At 50.9% G+C, this 22,552-nt stretch overlaps 1 protein-coding gene across 6 annotated transcripts; it reads left to right on the forward strand.

The window, feature by feature from the left end:
• On the forward strand, positions 1-20,344 carry LOC103126654 (adhesion G protein-coupled receptor E2). Of its 6 annotated transcripts, XM_060184598.1 has the most exons (20): positions 1-335; positions 4,360-4,407; positions 4,685-4,804; positions 6,631-6,786; positions 8,415-8,546; positions 8,996-9,142; positions 9,991-10,137; positions 10,228-10,274; positions 10,382-10,459; positions 11,148-11,325; positions 12,230-12,337; positions 12,526-12,731; positions 12,922-13,104; positions 14,190-14,387; positions 14,659-14,894; positions 16,642-16,708; positions 17,516-17,607; positions 19,640-19,808; positions 19,893-20,003; positions 20,153-20,344. In XM_060184598.1, the coding sequence occupies exons 1-20, from the start codon at positions 173-175 to the stop codon at positions 20,183-20,185; spliced, it is 2,619 nt and encodes an 872-aa protein (XP_060040581.1). In that variant the 5' UTR covers positions 1-172; the 3' UTR covers positions 20,186-20,344. The 6 variants fall into 6 exon arrangements, with proteins under 6 accessions (XP_060040581.1, XP_060040577.1, XP_060040578.1 ...); XM_060184594.1 differs by lacking the exon at positions 8,996-9,142 and having other exon boundaries at positions 12,182-12,337; positions 17,498-17,607; XM_060184595.1 differs by lacking the exon at positions 8,996-9,142 and having other exon boundaries at positions 2-335; positions 12,179-12,337.
• Positions 20,345-22,552: the final 2,208 nt, after the last annotated feature.

The raw sequence follows: 22,552 nt of genomic DNA on the forward strand, positions 1-22,552 counted from the left end.
CCTCAGAATTTAAAAAAAAAAAAAAAAAAAAAAAGCCCACCTCAAGGAGACTTCCAGAGCAAATGCTAGCAATTTACAGAATGTTTTTAAGAGAGAGAGACATGAATTTTGAAGAAGTTAATCGCTAGAGACATGAATTTTGAAGAAGTTAATCGCTGGGTAGAGACTAAAGATGGGGGCAGGAGAAAGAGAACTGGTCTGTGGTTTTCTGCCATCCGGATCAGACCTGACACACAGAAGGTCTCGTACAGAGAGAAGCCGTGATCAGACGTCCTTCATCCTTGGGCTTCCTGCTCTCGGGACCATGAGCGGCAGACTCAGCACAGTCTTGCCAGGTAAGTAGTTGGTAGCCGTGACCAGAGGTGATCAAAGGGACCTGGAACAGCTTCCACTAGAGAATATACTCGCTTTCTGGTTGTTTTTATGGTTTGAACTTCCTCTCTCTCACTCTCTCTCTCTCTCTCTCTCTCTGTTGTTAAAATTTTCGGAGGCTCTTGCCGGCCGGGTCTAGCTTCACGGCGGGTAACAGAGACGCAGAGACAACGGCTGGGCAGGGAAGCTGTATTTCTTTATTCATTCACAAACTAAGACAAACTAATCACCAAACAGAACTTGGCTGTCTCTTTGCGGCGGCACAAGCACTCCCTCTTACTCTGTAACTCGGGAACTCTCCAACTCTGGAACTCTGGAACTCTCGTACTGGGGAACCCTCTGAAACTCTTCCACTGTGGAACTCTCTCTTACTCTGTAACCCTGAAACTCTCGAACTCAGGAACTCAGGAACTCTCGGACTCAGGACTCAGGAACCCTCTCCCGGGGTTCCTTGGGGCGGGGCCAAGCAGGCCCGCGAAATTAATAGGACTGATCCAATTCTCTTGGCGGGGGAGGGCTAGAACAAACCAATGTAAAGCATACGACATCTCTCCCCCCCTCTCTCTCTCTTTCTCTCTGTCTGTCTCTTTTTCTCTCTTTCTCTCTCTCTCCCTCCCTCCTTTCCTCCTTCCCTCTACCCCTCCCTCCCCCTCTTCTCTTCTCTCTGAATTGGAGAATATCTAAAACAAGGTCTTGATTCAGCCATATTAGATATTCAAAGGAGAAATTCAGTGAGATACATTCTTACAGCAAACTTGGGAACTCAACACAGACCTATCTATCTATCTATCCATTTATCTATCTATCATCTATCTATCTCTGTATATATCTCTCTATCTCTCTATCTGTCTATCTATCTAAAGGAGAGAATATCTAAGCCAAGGTCTTAATTTAACCACATTAGATTTTCAAAAGAGAAACTCAGTGAGGCATATTCCTAGGAAAAACTTGGGGGCTCAACAGGGATCTCTCTCTCTCTCTTTCTCTCTCTCTCTTTCTCTCTCTCTTGTTTTGTTCCTCTCTCTCCTCCTCTTTTTTCATCGGTGTCTTGGGAGGCTAACAGTTCCCGGTACAGTTGTTGACACACGGGGTCAGTTTCTAATCTCCCCATGACGATGTCTACAGCAAACTCTCTTCCCCCAACTGGAGTTTCTTCCCACCATCATGCGCCAGGACCCCCAAGACCCCCAACTCCCTCCCTCTCCTCCTTGCTCAGAATCCTTTGTTTTGGTGCAACCCACCCTACACAGCCCAAGTTTCACACTGTGTGTACCCTATTCTCTCCTTTACCACAAATCTTAGTTCCAGCTCTCAAGAGAAGCAGAGTGACTAGTGTGTGTGTGCGCGTGTGTGTGCGTGTGTGTGTGTGTGTGTGTGTGTGTGTGTGTGTATTTTTAGGGAATAGACACTTGAGGTTGTTAGAGGTTGGGTAGTCCCAGATGTACAGAATAGAGTAGCAGGATGGAAAACCAAGGCACAGCCAATGTCAAATCCAAAACCAGGAAACTTAAAAAAAAATTATTTATAAAAAGGAAACACTGGGGAGTCGGGCGGGGGCGCAGCGGGTTAAGCGCACGTGGCACGAAGAGCAAGGACAGGTGTGAGGATCCCGGTTCGAGCCCCCGGCTCCCCACCTGCAGGGGAGTCGCTTCCCAGGCGGTGAAGCAGGTCTGCAGGTGTCTGTCTTTCTCTCCCCCTCTCTGTCTTCCCCTCCTCTCTCCATGTCTCTGCTATCCAACAATGACGACATCAATAACAACAATAATAATAACTACAACAATAAAACAACAAGGGCAACGAAAGGGAATAAATAAATAAATAAATTTTTTTAAAAAAAGAAGCACTGACAAAAACCATAGGATAAGAGGGGCACAACTCCACACAGTTCCCACCACCAGGACTCCGTATCCCATCCCCTCCCCTGATAGCTTTCCCATTCTTTATCCCTCTGGGAGCATGGACCCAGGGTCATTGTGGGATGCAGAAAGTGGAAGGTCTGGCTTCTGTCATTGCTTCCCCGCTGAACATGGGCATTGACAGGTCGATCCATACTCCCAGTCTGCCTCTCTCTTTCCATAGTGGGGCAGGGCTCTGGGGAATCAGGGCTCCAGAACACATGGGTGGGGTTGTCTGTCCAGGGAAGTCTGGTTGGCATCATGGTAGCATCTGGGACCTGGTGGCTGAACAGAGAGTGAACACACAAAACCAAACAAATTGTTGACTTATCATGAACCTTAAGGCTGGAATAGTGCAGATGAAGATTTGGGGTCTCTGTTTTGTAGATAGTTAGTAGGCATATTTTAGTTATATTCCAAAGGGCCAATGACGTGTGTGTGTGTGTGTGTGTGTGTGTGTGTGTGTGTGTGTGTGTGTGTGTGTGTGTGTGTTTTCCTGAAACTGACAGCTGAGGTCACATAGGCTCCTAAGCTGACTATGGGCCCCAGATCACATCGAATCGATGGGGTTTATAGTCAACAATATTTATACACTTTTCCCATATTACGGAGCTACTTTCTCCCCTGATCCAGCTTTCTGGTCCTTTTTCCAGCCGTGACACCATCTCCCCAGACAATAACTTGGGCCCACCTGCATAGCAGGAAATATATTTGGATGGATCAGTTTTTTTCCTTCATAAGGTCTTTCCTGGGATTGTCGCCCCTGAGCTACGGGTGTCTTTTTGACAACTGAGTCTTCTCCAGGAAGTCCGTGGGTCGGCAAGAGAGCTCACCTGAACTGCGCACCTGCTGTGCCAGGTTTGAGCCTGGCCACCAGGGTGCTAGGGGAAGCTTCAGTGCTGTGGTCTCCTGCCCTGCCTCCCTCTGTCTCCCTTTGTCTCTCTTGTCTCTGTCTCTTTCTATCTGGAAAATGTCAGCCCAGAGACTCTGAAGTCTGACAAAGACAAGAAAGGAAGAAAAGAAGAGGGGAGGAAGGGAGGAAGGCGAGAAAGAGGAAGGCGTACATGTTTGAGCCCCCACTTCATGAGCAGTGAAGCAGGTCTGCAGCTGTCTCTCTGTCTCTCTCCCTCTCTATCTCCCCTTTCCCTCTCATTTTCTTCTGCCTCTGTCCAACAAATCATAAATAAATAAAGTATTTTGGGTTTTTTTATTTAGCGATTGAATATTGATTTACAAAGTGATCACAGGGCTCTAACTCCACCCGTCCCCACCGCCAGAGTTCTGCGTCCTCACTCCCTCCACTGGAAACTGCAGCGCTTCTCCCCAGGCCACAGAGAAGGGTTGGTGATTATTTCTGTAACTATCTATAAAATTTTTTTACAAGAAAGAAAGAAGGAAAAAAAAAAAAAAAGACAGGAGGGGGAGAGAAAGAGGAAGAAAGGCCCCCACCGCTTTGAAGGAAACTTTGGCAATGTGATCTCTCTGTGTTTAATCTCTGTCTCTCTGCCTCTATCTAAAGAAGAAAACAAGAATTAAAACTCAAATGATTCGTGGGAAGATCCGACTCCTGGGCCAAGCAGGTGGTGCCCCTAGTTAAGCGCACGTATTACAGTGTGTAAGAACCGGGTTCAAGCCCCTGGTCCCCGCCTGCAGGGGGGAAGCTTCCGGAGTCATGGAGCAGGGCTGCAGGTGTCTCTCTGTCTCTCTCTTCCTCCCTCTCCCCTCTCAATTTCTCTTTGCTCTACCAAGACAACAGAGAAAGAAATAAAAAGGGAAAAAACGGCCAACAGAAGTGGTGGGTTTGTTAGTGCTGACGCCAAGTCACCGTGATAACGCTGGTGACAATTAAAAAAAAAAAGGAAGGAAGGAAGAAAAGAAGAAAAGGAAAGAAAAAGAAGAGAAATGAAGTGAAAACCCAACTTCTCAAGTCTGCATGGAGCACAGGAAGGACCCTCAAGGGAGCTTCAGAAAACACAGGACCATCGGACCAGAACCACCTACCCAGGAGGCCATGGGCCAGGGTTGAAAATGGAACCCTTCCTCAACTCTGTTTCACGTCTCTGTCTTTCTTTCTTTTTTCCTTTTATCCCAGGAGCCTTGGTGCTACTGTGGACATTGAACACGACAGCACAGAGCAAAGGTGAGTCCACCGTCCACATCGGGGGGCGGGGGGCTGGCGAGTGTATTGTGCACATCCTCTGGGGGAGATGCTGGGGACTGTCCCCAACCAGCAGACAGACGACTTGGTCTGACTTAGACGCAGTCATCAGGGGAGAAGGCAAGGGGGTCCCCTCTTGACTAAAAGCCCAGCATTTCCTGACTCCATCCTTCCAGCCTCAGCTCTACTCTGGAAACCCCAGTTGTGGTTGGCTTCCTCTGCTCACTGGACCCGCTGACCCCGGTCTCTCTCCCCGCAGACTGTCCGGTGTGGTGTCCTCAGAACTCCCACTGTGTCAACACCTCCTGTCGCTGCCTGCCAGGCTTCCAGTCCTTTTCTGGGCAGATTGACCTCAATTTACCTAATGACGGCTGTGACGGTACAGGGGTCTGGGGTGGGGGGGTGGAGCCCCACATGGAGACTGTGAGGAAGGGAGGCACCTTGTCAAGCAGGAGTGAGGAGGGGGCAGGCTGTGGTAACCCAACTGAGTACACCGATTACGCGCAAGGACCCGGGTTCAAGTCCCCGGTCCCCACCTGCAGGGGGAAAATCTTCATGAGTGGTACAGCAGGGCTGCAGATGTCTGTCTCTCTGTCTCTCTCCCTCTCTGTCTCCCTCTCCTCTCTCAATTTCTCTCTGTCTCTACCCAATAAAATGGAAAAAAATGGCCGCCAGGAACAGTGGATTCGTAGTGCCGGCACCAAGCCCCAGCGATAACCCTGGTGGCAATAATAACAATAATAATAATAATAATAAGTAAGGCAGGGGTAGATACCATAGTGGTTCTGCAAAGAGACTCTCCTGCCTAAGACTTCAAAATCCCAGGTTCAAACTCCACCATCAGCCAGAGCTGGGCAGGACTCTAGTAAAAAATAAATAAAATAATCAAAAGAAATATAATTAGACAATTGAATCGCCAGCGTCCCTTCACACTTTGCCCTGGTTCTTGTTGATCTGGTGCTGGCTTCATCCTGCCGTGTCCAGCCCCAGCTCCCGGGGTCCCCAGACCTCTCAGTGGGGACCTGCTATGAGCATCTCTCGACTGGCATGCGGTGGGGGCACAGGAAGAGATAAGATGTCAGCAAATGTCCCAGCTCCTATCTGCTTCCTCTTTCCACATCCATGAATGGCTCTGATAAGAGGCGACTTCCTCCAGAGCTGGGGTCCTGGGGCACCCTGTCACCCAGACTCAGGGGCACTGGGAGGGCCCAGGGGTGGGGAGGCCTGAGGAGTGAGTGTGGGTGTCCCAGGTCTACACTGATCACAGGCAGGTGGAAGAGGCCGTCAGGGGACAGACAGGTGACTTGTGGCTGTCTCCACAGGACTGAGAGAGGAGGGTCCCCTGGACAGCCCCCCCCAATCCACTGCCACCGTCACCCTATGGAAACCAGCCCTGGGTCCCCAGCGGGGGCGCCCAGCACCCAAGTCAGGACCCCCACAGTGGCCCCAGCCCCCCAACCCAGCCCAGCCCAGCCAAGGAACCCCAAGGATGCCCAGAGCTGAGTCCCCAGGCGGCCTGGCGGGGTGGGGGGCAGTTATAGTGGGTGAAGGGCGCCAGCTTCCCTTTCCCGGGTCCCACGCAGAATTCATGGGGTGACCAGGCGATGGTGCACCTGGATGAACACACATATCACCATGCGCGGGGACCGGGTTTGAGCCCCCGCTCCCCACCTTCAGGGAGGACACTTCATAAGCCGTGGGGCAAGGCTGCAGGTCTCTCTCTCTCTCTCTCTCTTTTAAATTTCCTTTTTCTTTTAATCTTTAATTATTTATTTTTGGATAGAGACAGAGAGAAATTGAGAGGGGAGGGGGAGACACAGAGAGGGAGAGAGAGAGAACTGCAGGCCCTGCTTCACCACTCGTGAAGCTTCTCCCCACAGGTGGGGACCGGGGGTTCGAACCCAGGACCTTGTGCACTGTAATGTGTACACTCAACCAGGTGCACCACCGCCCAGCCCCTTAACCTCCTCTTAAACCTTACACACACCTGGGCCAGTTGGAATCACCAGGTGTGCTCACCTCGCCCAGTTCCCTCCCACACTGGGCATCTTTCTGTGCTCAGGCTCCCAAGGTCTGTGTGTTTGTGTGATGCCCCCAATTCCACATGTGCAAACTCAGTGACAACAAAGGGTCTGTCCTCCCCGGGGTCTCACTCTTCCCCTGTGCTGTCCCCGACAGGCTGACCCTTTGTCCTGTGTGTTCCAGACATCAACGAGTGTGGACCCTCCCAGCCAGACTTGTGTGGGGCAAATGCAGACTGTGAGAACACGGACGGGGGCTTCCAGTGTGTATGCATCCCCGGGTTCGAGCTGGAATCTGGGGGGACGACGTTCAGGAACAAGAGCAAGAACACCTGTCAAGGTAAGGGCTCCCTGTGTCTTCCATCTCCCTCTCCCTGGGGTCCTGGGCTGCCCACACCAGTGCCGTGGGAATGTCAATGGGTCCAGCCCCTGTGGAGAGCAGTCTGGAGACTCTCAGAAGGCTGGAAGTGGACCTGCCCTGTGACCCTGCCATTCCTCTCCTGGGGATAGATCCTAAGGAACCCAACACATCCATCCAAAAAGATCTCTGTGCACCTGTGTTCATAGCAACACAATTTGTAATAGCCAAAACCTGGAAGCAACCCAGGTGTCCAACAACAGATGAGTGGCTGAGCAAGTTGTGGTCTAGATACACTATGGAATACTACTTAGCTGTGAAGAAGGATGGAGTCACCTTCTGTACCTCCTCTTGGATGAAGCTGAATCCCATCACATGAGATGAGCTAAAGAGAGAAGAATGAGTGCACATTGGTCCCATTCATAGACGGAACTTGAGAAACAAGAACAGAAGGGGAAATACAAAGTGAGCCGTGGACTGCACCAAAGCAAAGGACTCTGGGGAAGGAGGGCAGGGAGAGGACTGGGAGAGAGGGGGGTTGTCCCTTTGGGGGCCTGCTGCAGAATGGTGGAAGAGGACAAAACTTGGGGGGTGGGGTGAAAGTGCTTTGTGGACACCTGTCATAAGATTCACACACACGTGTCAACAGCTGTTCTGCAACCATGAACCTTCCAATTAGATAATTTAAAGAAAAAAAAACTATGCTGGTACTTGCGTAGGGGACCTCTCAGCAGAAGCAAGTTGTTACTGGCCTTTCATGCTAACTCTAGTGGCTAACAACAGGAAGAGACGAGGAGACCACTTGGTTGCAAACTGTTTATTGTACAGAAGGCAGGGTTTAAATAGCAGACGGGAACAAAGGACATTTTTCACATGTGGTGATAAGGGTGAGCTTTAGAAGGTCGGAACCCCCATGGTGAAGGCTCTAAAGAATGAAGAGAATTGATAGTGGTAAGAAGGAGCGTTCGGAGTGATTAGTGGCAAGGGAGAAGCAGACAGAGAGGAGCCTTGGAGGCAGAGAGGTAAGATAGAGGAGTTAGATCAAAGTGGAGGAGGGGGTTAAGGAAATAGGAAGGAAGAGCCTTTTGGTCCAGGCAGAATGTGCTATGTGGAGTCTGTGTGATCACAGCAGGTGAACTTTAAGCAGGCAAACCATTTGGTTTATAACAAGGAAATGAGTTAAGTGTTAAGGGGTGTAGGTTCTTGTGATGCTTGGGAGACTAACAAGGGGAAACTGAGTCAGGAAAGCTCTTCCCTCCATGTTTGACCCCTGAAAGGGAGAGACCGACAGGTGGGGTATCTTTTCAGACCTCCATCTGTATGGTGGGAGTTCCCCTATGCTCTTACCATGCTCTCACAATATCCCCACAGAACTACAATGATATTTTCCGATGACAACACAGAAAACCTTTTTCCAGTGGGGGTGTCCAGGCTGCAAGAACCGGGAACCACCGAGAGCAGAGAGACAGTAGGACAGCTGGGCCGCCACCTTCACCCCACCCCAGGGTGCCTGGGTGTGACTTAGAAGAACGTCCCTGCTCACTGCAACCGACTGAGTGATCGGGAAGCTTCTGCAGGTTTCTGAGTTCATGCCATGCCCTCCTCTGCAGATGTGGAGGAATGCAAGAAGAACCCCGGAATCTGTAAGAACCGCAGGATCTGTGTCAGCACCCACGGGAGCTATGTCTGCAGGTGTCAGCCTGGCTTTGAACCTGAACCCGGGGACCCGAAGAGCTGTAAAGGTAGAGACCCCCACCCAGGACCCCCCAGGACTCCGGATGCCGCCCTGAGCCTGGGAGACCAGCCAGGAGGACCCCTCGGCCATGAAGGATGCCGGGCAACACCTCCCCTTAAGTCCCCATTCCTCAAGGCCCTGGGGGTCTCGCTGTGGAGCCCCTGAGCCCCCAGACCACAGCCCCACCCTCAGAAGGAGGGGGTCACGTCCAGCTCCCAGGAGGGGGACCCCAGGCCCACGCCCATTCATCTATCTGTCCGTCCGTCCGGAGAGATCACCCAAGAGCCCTCGGCCAGGAAGCTGGGTCCCCGGGACTCAGTTTCCCTCCTGGGGTGGCCGACTCCTCACTGGGAGACCCGGCTCCCCACTATGCTCGTCTGTTGGGGGGCAGGTTTGGGGGTGACCCTAGGGTTGTGGGGAGCAGCGGGGAGCCCTGACCTCTGCCTCTGTCCCCAGATGTGGATGAATGTAAATCTGGGCGCCGCCCCTGCCACCCCTCCACCCACTGCCTCAACAAAGTGGGGGGGTTTGAGTGCCGCTGCCGCCCCGGCTGGAAGCCGGCACCTGAGTCCCCCGAAGGCCCCAACACCACCGTGTGCGAAGGTGCAGGACTCGGACCCTGGACCCCCACACTCAGGGCACCCAACCCCAGACCCCATACTAAGAGCACCCACCCCAGGGACCCTCACCCCCCAGGGCACCCATCCCAGACACCTCCACCCAGGGCGCCCAGCAGACAACACCTTGTGGGGGCCCCTGGAGCGGGGTGTAGATTATTAAAGTGAAATGTTAAAAGATCTGGGGGTTCCCCGGGAAGGAGCTGGGGTGCCAGGAGAAAGGGTCCTGGGGAACCCCCAGGCAGCAGCGGTTTCTCAGTGGGGGTGAAGGTGGCTCAGGGGTATCCCCTCCTGCTGGGAAAAAGAACAAGCCCAGTGACAACATCTGCCAAGACCCCTGGACCCCCTGCCCTGCCCAGGCCCCCCTTTGCCCCGAGGTTCAGCTGTCAACCCAGCTGCACTCATGTGCAGGAACCTGGAGCATCCCCTGGTCCCACTGAGGCCCCAGGGCAGGTGGGAGGAGCATGCACTGGTAGAGGGCGAGGCCAGGAGGTGGGTGTGGTCATAAGAGGCGTGGCCTTAAGAGAAGCACCAATAATGTGCTGAGGGGGCGTGGCCCAGAGGAGGGCGAGCCCTGGGTGGGTGTGGCCAGGAGAGGCCTGTTGGTAAGAGGCCAATAGTGGGAGGAGGGGGTGTGGCCCATCTTGGGGAGGACCCTGAGTATTACCAGAATGTCCTCAAGGAAAGCACCAATAGTGGATTGGGAGGGGCGTGGCCTGGTGTCAGTATGGTCCAGGAGGCGTGTCACGGGGGCGGAGCCTTGTGGGCGTGGTCATGCGTGGGCGTGGCCTGGTCCTCGCTGGGCGGGCCCTGACCCTTCTCTCCTGTCCCCAGACCTGGACGAGTGCAGCTCAGGGCGGCACCAGTGTGACAACTCCACCATCTGTGTCAATGCTCAGGGCTCCTACCGCTGCACCTGCCGTCCGGGCTGGACCCTCAAACCCGGGTTCCAGAACAACCCAACTGACACCGTCTGTGAAGGTACCTCCCCCTCCCCAGACACACACCCCCCGCCCCCAGCACACTCAGGGACACTGTCACCCTGATGGGTCACTCTCCTGTCTCCTGCAGAGGTCACCTTCCCAGCCTGGGCCCCGCCCCCTGGGATCAAGAGCCAGGTGAGTGGCCCCAGCAGGGACCAGGGGCCAGGCAAGACGCCCCCCACCCCACCCCACCCTCCCACTGGGGTAGGGGCTCTCTGACCCTCCATCTCCCCTCCCTGCAGAGTCTCTCCAAATTCTTTGAAAAATTCCAGAATCTGAGCAGAAAATTCACCGCCTCAGAGGCCCGGGGCACCATCCGGGTGAGGACAGGAGCCTGGGGAGGTGGAGCTGGGGGGTGACACCCTAGCAGGAGGTGCCCCTCCGGGCGGGTGGGTGGGGGATGCAGACGTGCAGGCGTGCTTCTCACTGGCAGGCCCCCAGGGGCACCGAGCTGCCCCCTTTTCCCCTCTCGTCCCCCCACCTGTGACGCCCGGGAAGAGCCTGACTTTGGAAGGAGGTCTGTTTCATGTCCACTCTGGTCTCTGTTGGTCTACTTCTAATTCTGCTTCTAAGACCCCTTCTGTTTTGATCATCACGTTGGGTTCACTTGCATGGCTTGACACTGTGGTCTATTTACATAGTCACGGCTTTACCTGAGACCCGCCCCGCCGACAGGGCATTGGTTTAATCCCCCACGGGTTAGATGCAAGCTTGATACTTTTTTCCTTCTCCCCACCCCCCATCCTACGTACTTCCTCTTCCAACCTGACACTTCCGCCTCAGGAGATATAAAGGACAGGACTTTCTAATGAATGGAGATTAGACAGATTGCACTGCATCCCCGCTCATCAATAAAGACTGAACTGCGTTCCCAGCTCAGCCATGAGTCCCCGGTCGTCTGTCTGTCTCCCGCCCGCGAAGCTAGCCCGGCAGGTCTCTGAACTGCCTGGAGGCCACGTGCCCCCTTTGCCCCCTGGTCCCCTGACTCGGTGTCCCCCAACCCTCTAGACCCTCATACAGGATGTGGACGAGCTGCTGGGGGCCCCCGGGGACCTGGAGACCCTGCCCCGCTCAGAGCAGCGCTGTGTGGCCGCTCACCTGCTGGGGGGGCTGGAGGATGTCCTGAGGGGGCTGAGCAGGGCCCTGCCCGGTGGGCCGTTGACCTTGGGCTCACCCGCAGGCACAGGTGAGTGCGTGGGTCTGCCCCCAGCCTGCTGTCCGTCCACACCCCACCTCAGCCTTCTGCCAAGCGCTCTACAGTCCAGGGGCCAACTTGGCTACCTCTGTGACTTGTTGTTTCCTCCTTTTTTAAATCTCTCGATTGGGGGATTAATGGTTTGCAATCGACAGTAAATACAATCATTTTGTACATTCCTAACATGTCCCAGTTTTCCACGTAATGATTCAGCCCCCACTAGGTCCTCCTCTGCCATCATGTTCCAGGACCTGAGCCCTTCCCTCCACCATCCCAGAGTCTTTGAGTTTGGTGCAAGACACCAACTCCAGTCCAGGTTCTGCTTACTGTTTTCCTTTATTTTTTTTAATATTTATTTTATTCGTTATCCCTTTTTGTTGCCCTTGTTGTTATTGTTTATTGTTGTAATTATTATTGTTGTTGTTATTGATGTCATCGTTGTTGGATAGGACAGAGAGAAATGGAGAGAGGAGGGGAAGACAGAGAGGGGGAGAGAAAGACAGACACCTGCAGACCTGCTTCACCGCCTGGGAAGCGACTCCCCTGCAGGTGGGGAGCCGGGGGCTCGAACCAGGATCTTTATGCCGGTCCTTGCACTTTGCGCCACGTGCGCTTAACCCGCTGTGCTACCGCCCTTGTAATCTCTTCGAACCTTCATGTTCCCCATAGATCTCACTGTCCCGTGATCTCTGTACCACGGTAAATGCCGTGACTGTGTATACCATAGATTATAGGAGATATAGCTCTCTGTATTATTTGGTCCACGGAGTATATAGCCAGGAACATTTAGCATAAATGTCATTGCTCTATGAAAATGTACAAAATCGTGGAATGGGAACTGTAGCAGCTGATGCAGGCGCCCTTGTCCATCTGACTCCCTGGCATGACATCGCAGAGCTGTCCCTGGAGGTGCAGAAGAAGACAGACAGAAATGTCACCTTGAGGCAGAATCGGACTCAGATGCTGCTGAACTGGGACGCAGTGTCCACACCCGATGGCTCAGGTGAGACGGTCACTGAGGGTGCAGCGTGGGGCAAGATGCCCAGTGGGTGTGCCACAGAGTCGTGTTGAAGAGAATCGTGGCATGGGGCAGAATCTCCAGGCCTCTTCAGGGATGGCAGGACTCCATCTGAGGAGGAAGGAGTGTCCGAGCGGACACTTCATGGTACCAACCTGCTGTCTTTCTGACAGGAGCGTCTGTGGTGGGCTTCATCTCCACTCCGGGGGTAGCAACGTTGCTGGGCGAGGCTCCGCTGTCTCCAGACGCCAAGAAGTTGATGGGTCTCCAGGGGCTGCAGAAAGTCCCCGCCATGCTCATCTCTGAGGTGGTCTCTGCCTTTACGAGTAGCAAGGACACTCAGAACCTCAGCTCCCCTGTCACCTTCATCTTCCAGAATGTGAGTCCTTGGAGGGCCGCTCGGTGGCTGTGACTCTCGGCTTCCTCCTTGATGACTCCTTTACCCTTGGCCTTCAAAGACACACACCTACCCCTTGGGCAACTTTTGCCTCCTGAACAAAGTTGTCCCCAAGTCAACTTTGGGTGAACATGTCCAGTGACCCGTTCGCCCTTCTGCCCGGTCCCTACAGTCACTGACCACGAGGCCAAGGCAGAAGGTTCTCTGTGTCTTCTGGGAGCGGGGCCAGGATGACTGTGGGCACTGGGCCACCAGGGGCTGCGTGACGCTGACGGCCACTGACAGCGGCAGTACCACCTGCCAGTGTTCCCACCTCAGCAGCTTTGCCGTGCTCCTGGCTCATGACCACACGCAGGTGAGACCCCAAGAAGGACCCCAGCCAACGCCCATGGCTGGGTGGCTGAGTCACTTAGCATGGGCGAGTGTCTACTCGTAGGCCCACGAAGGCGAGGTGTAGCCAGACTTTCCCCTCAGGCCCTTAGCAGGGGACATCATCCTGTATCCCAGGGCTACAAACTCACCTGAGATTTGGGGGCGGAGGGAGAGCATGTCTTAAGCTTGTGTCTAAGATGTGTTCTTTGGCATGTAGAAATAACCGTTCGAAAAGTTTTAATCGGAAATTAATAATGACTAACAAGATTGTAAGATCGCAGGGGCACAATTCCACACAGCTCCCACCACCAGATTCCCTGTCCCACCCCCTCCATTGGAAGCTTCCCTGTTCTTTGTCCCTCTAGGAGTCTGGACCCAAATTCTTTATGGGGAGCAGAAGGTGGGAGTTGTGGCTTCTGTCATTGCTTCTCCGCTGGACATGGGTGTCGGCAGGTGGATCCATCCTCCCAGTGTGTTTTGTTTTTTCGTTTTCTTGTTTTTGTTTTTGCCTCCACAGTATCGCTGGGGGCTCAGTGCCTGCACTACAAATCCACTGCTCCTGGCCCCATTTTTTTTCTGCCCTTGTTGTTGCTCTCATCATTGTTATTATTGTTGCTGTTTTTGCCTAGGACAGAGAGAAATGGAGAGAGGAAGGGAAGACAGAGAGGGGGAGAGAAAGACAGACACCTGCAGACCTGCTCCATGGCTTGTGAAGCAACCTCCCTGCAGATGGGGAGCCGGGGGCTTGAACCGGTATCCTTGTTCTGGTCCTTGCGCTTCATGCCATGTGCGCTTAACCTGCTGCACTACTGTCCTGCCCCCACCCCACTGTATTTTTATCTTTCCCTAGTGGGGCAGAGCTCTGAAAAGGGGGGGTTCTGGGACACATTGGTTGCCTCCCCCTCCAGATGTCCAATCTCAGCACGAAGGAGCTTCCCCTCTGACACAAACCCTTACCTGGTGCCACCTCTGCCCGTTCCACTGTACCTACAAATAAAAAGAAATATCTCGGGAAGGTCACAACACAAGAGAAGAAGCTGACGTAACTTGTTCTTCCCTGGGTCCTAGGAGGAGGACTCCCTGCTGACCATCATCACCTACATGGGGCTGGGTCTCTCTCTGCTCTGCCTCCTCCTGGCCGCCCTCACCTTCCTGCTGTGCAAAGCCATCCAGAACACCAGCACCTCCATCCACCTGCAGCTCTCGCTCTGCCTCTTCCTGGCCCACCTGCTCTTCCTCACGGCCATAGACAGAACCGAGATCCGGGTAACTACCATGATGTCTCGGGGACCCACGGCCTCCCCCAGGGCGGCTGAACTAACTCCCGGGGCCATACTCCACCGGATCCCTTTAAGCAACACCCTGGGTCCAGGGGAGCCAGAGTTGAATGGTCAACTTCATGTTGGCCAACACAACTAGAAGACCAAGGCTCTCTTGACAACTCCTTCCTGTCCATCAGAGATCTCCTCAATGTCCAGGTAGAAGAGATACATTTCACCCTGACATCCCTCCCGGTGACCCCTCTCTCCTCCCCCAGGTGCTGTGTGCCATCATCGCGGGGGCCTTACACTACCTCTACCTGGCCGCCTTCACCTGGATGCTTCTGGAAGGCCTGAATCTCTTCCTCACGGCCCGGAACCTGATGGTGGTCAACTACTCCAGTGTGAACAGGGCCATGAAGAAGTTCATGTTCCCCGTGGGCTATGGGGTCCCTGCTGTGATCGTGGGGGTGTCTGCAGCCTCCAGGCCTCACCTGTATGGGACAACTACCAGGTAAATACACCAGGTGAACTTTCAGCAGCTGTTTTCCTGAGTCATTCAGCCTAAAAGTCAGCAAATCTTCTCTGTAAAGGGCCAGAAAATCAATATATTTGTGACTACTTATGGCATGGTCTGATGCACCTACCCATGTCTGTCCTTGAAGTGTGAAAGTAGCCACAGATAGCGTGCAAGAGAATGAACACAACTGAGTTTCAATAAAGGTTTGACAGAATCAAGATGGCGGCATGAGTTGACTTGCAGGCTAGACTTTGCAACCCACCTCGGTTGCCTTCTCTTTGGCTCTTCCTCATGGAACCCTCTCACCGTCTCCATGGTCCTCCTACGTTCCACATTATCCAGTCTCCCTCCCTTGGGGTCGTGTTGGAATCGTGTCATTTCTATCAGCATGGCCTTGAGTTTCCAACTTTGTAGCGTTAAGTCTTAGATGGTTGACTGGTGATGAATTGAGCACGTAGGTTACCATGCAGATTACATTCTGCAGTGCCGTGAACCCTGATTTAGACCTGTGTTGTCATGTTGTTCTGTTGGGGTTTTTTTTCTTAATTTCCTCTTGCATGTCTCCATTTTAAAATTTTTATTAGTAATTGAATAGTGATTAACATGATTGTAAGATCACAGGGGTACAATCCCACACAGTTCCCACCACCAGAGTTCCATGTCCCATCCCCTCCGTTGGAAGCTTCCCTATTTTTCATCCCTCTGGGAGTATGGACCAGAATTCTTTTGGGGGAGCAGAAGGTGGGAGTTCTGGCTTCCGTAATTGCTTCTCCACTGGACATGGGTGTTGGCAAGTGGACCCAGACTCCCAGCCTGTGTCTGTCTGTCCCTAGTGGGGCAGGGCTCTAGAGAAGGAAGGTTCTGAGACACATTGGTGAGATCATTTGCTCAGCAAAGTCAGGATGGAATCATAGTAGCATCTGCAACTTGGGGGCTGAAACCACCCTTCCTTTCTAAGCCTGAAAACAATTCAGTTCTGTCAGGGTGTCCATTATTCCCAAAGGCATTGACCTTTTCAAGCATCAATCTCTCCTGCAGAATAAAATTGTCATGGCCCGGGTAGATGTTCTCACAGTCTATCATACTTGGACCCATTTTTATTATGGCCGTAGTTTCTTGTGTCTCATTGTTACTCTTCCACCCAATTTGGATCTCAATGAGGTCTGGGAACAGCCAATACTAAGTGGAGTAGGGTTTCAAAAACATCTTTACTCAGAGACAACACTGAATATATATCCAACAAACAAGAAATTATTGATTCATTGATTCATTCCTCTTTCTTTTAAATGTTTTATATTTACTTCTGCCGAATTTCCACATACTAGACTTAAAGTGCTCCCTGGATGAATATATATATATATTTCTAATGACTTCATGAAAGCATGATTAATAGAAATGCATCTGTGAGTATGTACTGGGTTTTACCCAATGAGTCTGAGACTATGCAAGTAGCCATGAAGCCATGATGGAGGGCCTCTCCAACTTTTCAACTGTACAAGCTAAATCAGTTCCAGTGCACACAGTCTGTAGGTCGTGGTATGTCCTATTCTTAAATTATTTGCTTAGAAGTTAGATATTGAATGTTTACTCTCCAACCCCCAAATAGGGGCAATCATAATGACCATCGTAACTTAAAGGGCGATGACATAGGGACATGTGGGTAGATGAGGGGGCATGGCTTCTTTGTTGTCTTTATCCACGAGGGTCCATCAGTTCCCAAATCTCTTCTCCCCTCTCCCAGGTGCTGGCTGTACACACGCAAAGGGTTTCAATGGACCTTTTTTGGCCCTGTCGTCGCCATCTGCTCAGTGAGTGATGATGGCGTCATGGCGTCCATCTTGTCCACCTTTCTAGGAACGGGTGTCAACACAGGACTAGGCGAGAGTGTTTAGTCTATCTATAACCCCAGCATGAAATTTGAGGTTCCCAGAACTCCTGGGATAATGGGATTGTAGGCTTATCAGTAAGATCCAGGAATATCCTAGGATGTGGGCTCTTGATGCTAGAACACAGAAACTCCTATGAAGCATTGAGTGGATGGGGGCCTGGGTTACTGAGCCTGCTCTCCTAGCACTACTTTTTTAATTCTTTATTTTTATTATGTTAGATTAACAGTTTAAAGTAAGTATAATTGTTGGTATATGTGTAAAATATTTCAGTTTTCTGCAAAACATTCTCCCCACCCCCCCCAGTTTAGGTCCTCCTCCACCATCATGTGCCAGGACTTAAAAGACCCCCCACCCCCCAGAATCCTTTACATTGGGGCAGGACACAAAACCCAGTCTGCATTCTGCTTTGTATTTCCCCTTCTGATTTCTCCACTTCTGTCCCTGAGTGAGATCATCCCGTCTCCATCCTGCTCTTTCTGGCTGATCTCACTTCCCAGGATTCCTTCAAGCTCCATCCAAGAGGAGGTGAAGGAGGTGACTTCATCCTTCTTCACAGCTGAGTAGTATTCCAGTGTGTATCTAGACCATAACTTTCTCAGCCACTCATCTCTTCTTGTGCTTCTCTACTTGAAATACAGCAGCTACTCCCCCTGATGAGTTGGGTAGCGGGTGGGGAGCTGAGCAGATGTGGGGTCTACTCAATTATAGCCTGCGGGGTATTTGCAGATTAACTTGGCTTTCTTCCTGATGGTCCTCTGGATTGTGCGAAGCAAGCTCTCCTCCCTCAACAGTGATGTGTCCACCATCCAGAACACGAGGTGAGAAGGCACAGGGTACAGCTCAAGGCCTGATCCTGAAGCAAGGTCTCACTTCAAACCTTTGTGCCCCAGCCCAGAACTCTACAGAGCATGAAGTAAGCAGGTACCCCCATTATCCACAGAAGCCACTGGAAAAAAAATATGATTTCCTGATGACACCCAGCCTGAAAACTTTCTGTCCGTCCACGGTCCATCAGGAAAGTAGTGAATTTGGCAACTGGGTGGTGGCTCACTTGGTTGAGCTCAAGGACCCGGGTTTGAACTCCCACGCCCCACCTGCAGAAGGGACTTCACGAATGGTGAAGTGGTGCTGCGGGTGTGTCTCTATCTTCCTCTATCCCTCCCTTCTTTCTCAATTGCTCTGTCTCTATAATAAATAGTTACTTAAGAAAAGAAAAAGAGCTGATCTCCATGCAGCAATGACCACCGTGACCCTAAGACAATTCCTATCCTGATAACACAATAGAAGCACGACAGTCTGCTAAAGCCAGAAGGCCCTTCAGAACCCTCACCTTCTATGGGGGGCTTCCTTCTTGCAGGGCTAGCCTGAGGGTGTTTCTTCTGGGGCATGTGCTCTCTGGGTTGGAAAGAACTCAGCCGGAGCCAACCTAGGCTGCTGCTTACTCAGCAACGCGGGAGAGGAACCAGGAACTCTCGTGGCTGAGCAGGAACACAATGCCATGCTGCCTTTATTGATTTGCCTGTATATCTTCTGAAGCAGAAGTGGCAGGTCGGAAAAGGAAATGGATAGGATAGGGGGTGGGGAGAAGAAAAGAGCGCAAAAGTAGCAAGCTTCCATCTAACCAGTGGGGAATTAAACCAATGCCCTGCAGGCGGGGCGGGTCTCAGGCAAAACAGTGATTATGTAAATAGACCACAGCGTTAAGCAATGGAGCAGGGGGGAGCTGGCGTAATGCCCAACACCTTCTTGTCCTTCCTCACTTCTTGTCCTGGTGAAAATGATTGCGGACCCACATACGACAACTTCTCTTGAGCTTCCCTCCACTTTGCACAGAATGAATAGCGTCTGCTCTCCTGAGAAAGTCTTCTTTCAGTGAGCTTATGCAGAGGCTGAGATGGGGGGGAGCTCCAGCTGGTGGACCTTGAAGCTCGCACAGATCAGTAGCACTTTTTGTCTCTTTCCCGAGACTGAAGAGAAGAGATTTCGCATCTATTTGGCTTTTTTTTTTCCTTTTGTCGCCCTTGTTGTTTAACATTGTTGTGGTTATTATTGTTGTTGTTGTTATTGATGTCATGGTTGCTGGATAGGACAGAGAGAAATGAAGAGAGATGGGGAAGACAGAGGGGGAGAAAAAGACAGACACCTGCAGACCTGCCTCACTGCCTGTGAAGTGACTCCCCTACAGGCGGGAAGCCAGGGGCTCGAACCAGGATCCTTACGCCGGTCTTTGCGCTTTCTGCCATGTGCACTTAGCCCGCTGTGCTACCGCCCGACTCCCCTATTTGGCTCTTGTACCTACACAACAGAATGGTGCCAGAGGCATGTTTGTTTCTGGGAAGGCCTCCATTTAAAGAGTAAAGTTAAGGGGCCCTGTGGTGGCGCACCTGGTTGAGTGCACGTGTTATAATGTGCAAGGATGCAGGTTCAAGCCCCCAGCACCCACCTGCAGGGGGAAAACTTTGTTAGTGGTGAAGCAGTGCTGCAGGTGTCTCTCTGTTCCCCTCTCTTTCTCCCCCTTCTTCTTGATTTCTGACTATCCCCATCCAATAAATAAATAAAGATAATAAAAAAAAATAGATTTCTTTCCAAAACAAACAAAAAAAAGGACACCCAGCCTGAAATCTTGAATTTTGATTAGGGTCTTCATGAAATCTCACAATCTTTTGAGAGTCACGCCAGATATATCACTAGCCTCTTGAATCCAATACCAAGTCCAACTGGCTCCCACATGATAGTCATTTGGGGTCATCACTGATCACAACACAAGCGTCATTTGTAGGGGTGAGAGTGAGAATCACATCGGCCATGCCATTTCTGTATCATTACATGTCTGTCTCCTCCCCCACCCAGGATGCTGACTTTCAAGGCCACGGCCCAGCTCTTCATCCTGGGCTGCACCTGGTGTCTGGGCCTCCTTCAAGTGGGTCCCGCTGCCAAGCTCCTGGCCTATCTCTTCACCATCGTCAACACCCTGCAGGGTGTCTTCATCTTCCTGGTCTACTGCCTCCTCAGCCAGCAGGTACCATAGTCACACTCTCCCCCGGTGGGACTCCTGCCATCGTCCGCTCTCATGGGTTGACTTAGTGCATGTCTTATTCTGCAGGTCCGAGAGCAATACAGGAAATGGCTCCCAAGAATTAGGAGGAGCAAAGTTGAGTCTGAGAAGTACACCCTCTCCAGCAGGGCCGTGTCTGATGACCCCAAACCCAACACGGTAAGAACCCCCACTGTCTCAGAACCTCTCACTGATTGATCCGTTGACCTATTCCATTGGCCTCTATGCTTGACTTTCTTCTCATTCCCCACACCTGCTGAACTCTCACTTTGAATGAGATGAAGGGCCTGCCTTTTCATTTTCCTTAGTCTGGTGATGCCAAGCACTGGCTCAAGAACTGAGAAGGAACTTGAATGGATTCTGAAGCAGGGATGCCTGGAGTCTCACCACCCACCTCCTGTCGAGATGATTACAAAACGCCCTCTCCTTGATGCAAAGTTATTCTCTCAAAACAAAACAGAAGTCATAATTTCACATTCCACCGATAAACTCTTGTTACCTGGGGGACTCAAATCCATAAGCAGAGAACATAGAATACAACCTGATTGATGAAAATTTAAGGTGTTGGGTAAATAACGTCACAGTGAAGCACAAGGTAAATAAGTATAGTGTTAGTGGAGAAAGACAATGACGGAAAATGAAAATTCACAAATCAAAGACAAACAGAATGTCTGAAAGACCAATTCGAAGGCAATTAACAGAAAGGAAAAACAAAGGACTAGCAAATAGATTAATATTCAAGGCGATGATTCCCATTTCCCTATGGACCACTGACTTCTGAGCATCAGTCACATGCTTGCGAACTCATTTGCATATCTTTCTTGGGGGAAATCCCTACTCAAACACTTTCTTTTATAGAGGGTCATGGATTTAAGGGATGAATCTTAAGAAACATATCTAAGTTCTGCCTGTGATGCCCTTGTCGGATGGATATGTGTTTTTCAGTTTCCCTCTCTCTCTCTCTCTCTCTCACATTGCATTGGGATGACTTGACAATTTTCGGAAGCATGATGACGATGTTTTCATTGAGTTGTCTTAGAAGACTGTGGGCAGATGATTTGGAGAGTCTATGTGGAAACACAAAAGTCTTTTATTTTGACACATTTCAGCTTACCGGCGATTCATGTTACCTTGGAGATCGGCAGAGTGTGACCCATGGAGAGCCCATATGCTTTCAGGCAGTGGGAACTTGACACTGGCGTGAGGCTCACATGGTTTTAAAGACCTAGTCAGTTCTCTGCCATCTTTCCCACTAAGAAATCTTCTTAGCAAGAGTGTCAAAGCAAAATGGCTGAAAATGAAAAGATTTTCTCTTTTTTTTTTAATTGGGGAGATTAATGGTTTACAGTTGATAATAAAATATAATCGTTTATACATGCAAAACATTTCTCATGTTTTTTTTAAAGAATTTATTTATTTATTCATGAGAAAGATAGGAGGAGAGAGAAAGAACCAGCCGTCACTCTGGTCCATGTGCTGCCGGGGATTGAACTCGGGACCTCATGCTTGAGAATCCAGTGCCTATCCACTGTGCCATTTCCCGAACTACCTCAGTTTTCCACATAACAATTCAACCCACACCAGGTCCTCCTCTGCCATCCTGTTCCAGGACCTGAAACCCACCCAGAGCCTTTGACTTTGGTGCAAGACACTGACTCCAGTCCAAATTCTGCTTAGTGTTTCCTCTCCTGATCTTGTTTTTCAACTTCCATCCGGGAGTGAGGTCATCCCATATTCATCCTTCTCTTTCTGACTTATCTCACTTCACGTGATTGCTTCAAGCTCCTTCCAAGATGGGGTGAAGAAGGTGAAGTCACCATTTTTAATAGCTGAGTAGTAGTCCACACAAAGAATTTTTTCCTTGGGGCTTCTGATCGCTCTCTGGGCATCTACTTGGATTATCGGAGCTTTGTCGTGAGTTTGAAATTGCAGGATTGAGTCTACAGATACTAGATGTTTCAAGACTATCTTAGTCATCAGGAACCTTTGAAGTCCCATGAAGCTTTTAAGCTGTGGATGCCAATTTCTGAGAAACATCTCTCTGGGAAATGGATTGTTTGGGAGATGTAGGTTTTCTTTTTCTTTTTTCTTTTTTTTTTTTGGGGGGGGAGGTAAGGGGGTGGGGAGGAGGATACCGCCATCTTAACCGCCTCAGACCTTCTGGCCCGTGAGCACGTGATCTCTCTCCGTTGTCTTACTTCTTCCTTGGCTTTTTTTTTGTAAACATGAAGGTCTTTTTGTTTTTGTTTTTTGTATCTTTCTTCTCAGGAGAATTGTGATGAACAGCCAAATCGGGTGATGTCTTCTGACAAAGAAGCAAACAGATGAACTTTTATTGTGGAGACACAGAGAACAGGGAGAAAAAACAACAACAGCAACAAAGTTGTGATTTCATTAGAAGTAACTTCCTGGCACCACATGGCAGAAAGTATGCAGGGAATGTCTGATTCTCCATCGCTGGAAAAATTGTAAATCCTCTGCTTTAATGTGTTTCTCTCCACCTCAGCATAACCAGAGTTAGGACCTAATTTTCAGTAGCAACTTACTTTGCTAGAAACAGCCTTCAAGTTAAGGATAAACAAGAAAGTAATGTTTAGTCACATACTTGTTTGCAGGATAAAAGACTAATTCCTGTCTCCCAAGAAAACGAATATGTGAAGACTGGGGAAAGAGCAATTGCATAGTGGGCTGCTAGGCCATGCGTGGGG

This window comes from Erinaceus europaeus, unplaced genomic scaffold, assembly GCF_950295315.1.
Source record: "Erinaceus europaeus unplaced genomic scaffold, mEriEur2.1 scaffold_532, whole genome shotgun sequence".
NCBI classification, from domain to species: Eukaryota; Metazoa; Chordata; class Mammalia; order Eulipotyphla; family Erinaceidae; genus Erinaceus; species Erinaceus europaeus.

Bases quoted from the DNA above. Each gene is read 5' to 3' on its own strand.
- LOC103126654 (XM_060184598.1), top strand. From the start codon at position 173: ATGGGGGCAGGAGAAAGAGAACTGGTCTGTGGTTTTCTGCCATCCGGA. The intron at 336-4,359 runs GTAAGTAGTTGG...CTTTTATCCCAG, and splicing joins ACTCAGCACAGTCTTGCCAG to GAGCCTTGGTGCTACTGTGG. The intron at 11,326-12,229 runs GTGAGTGCGTGG...ATGACATCGCAG, and splicing joins GGGCTCACCCGCAGGCACAG to AGCTGTCCCTGGAGGTGCAG.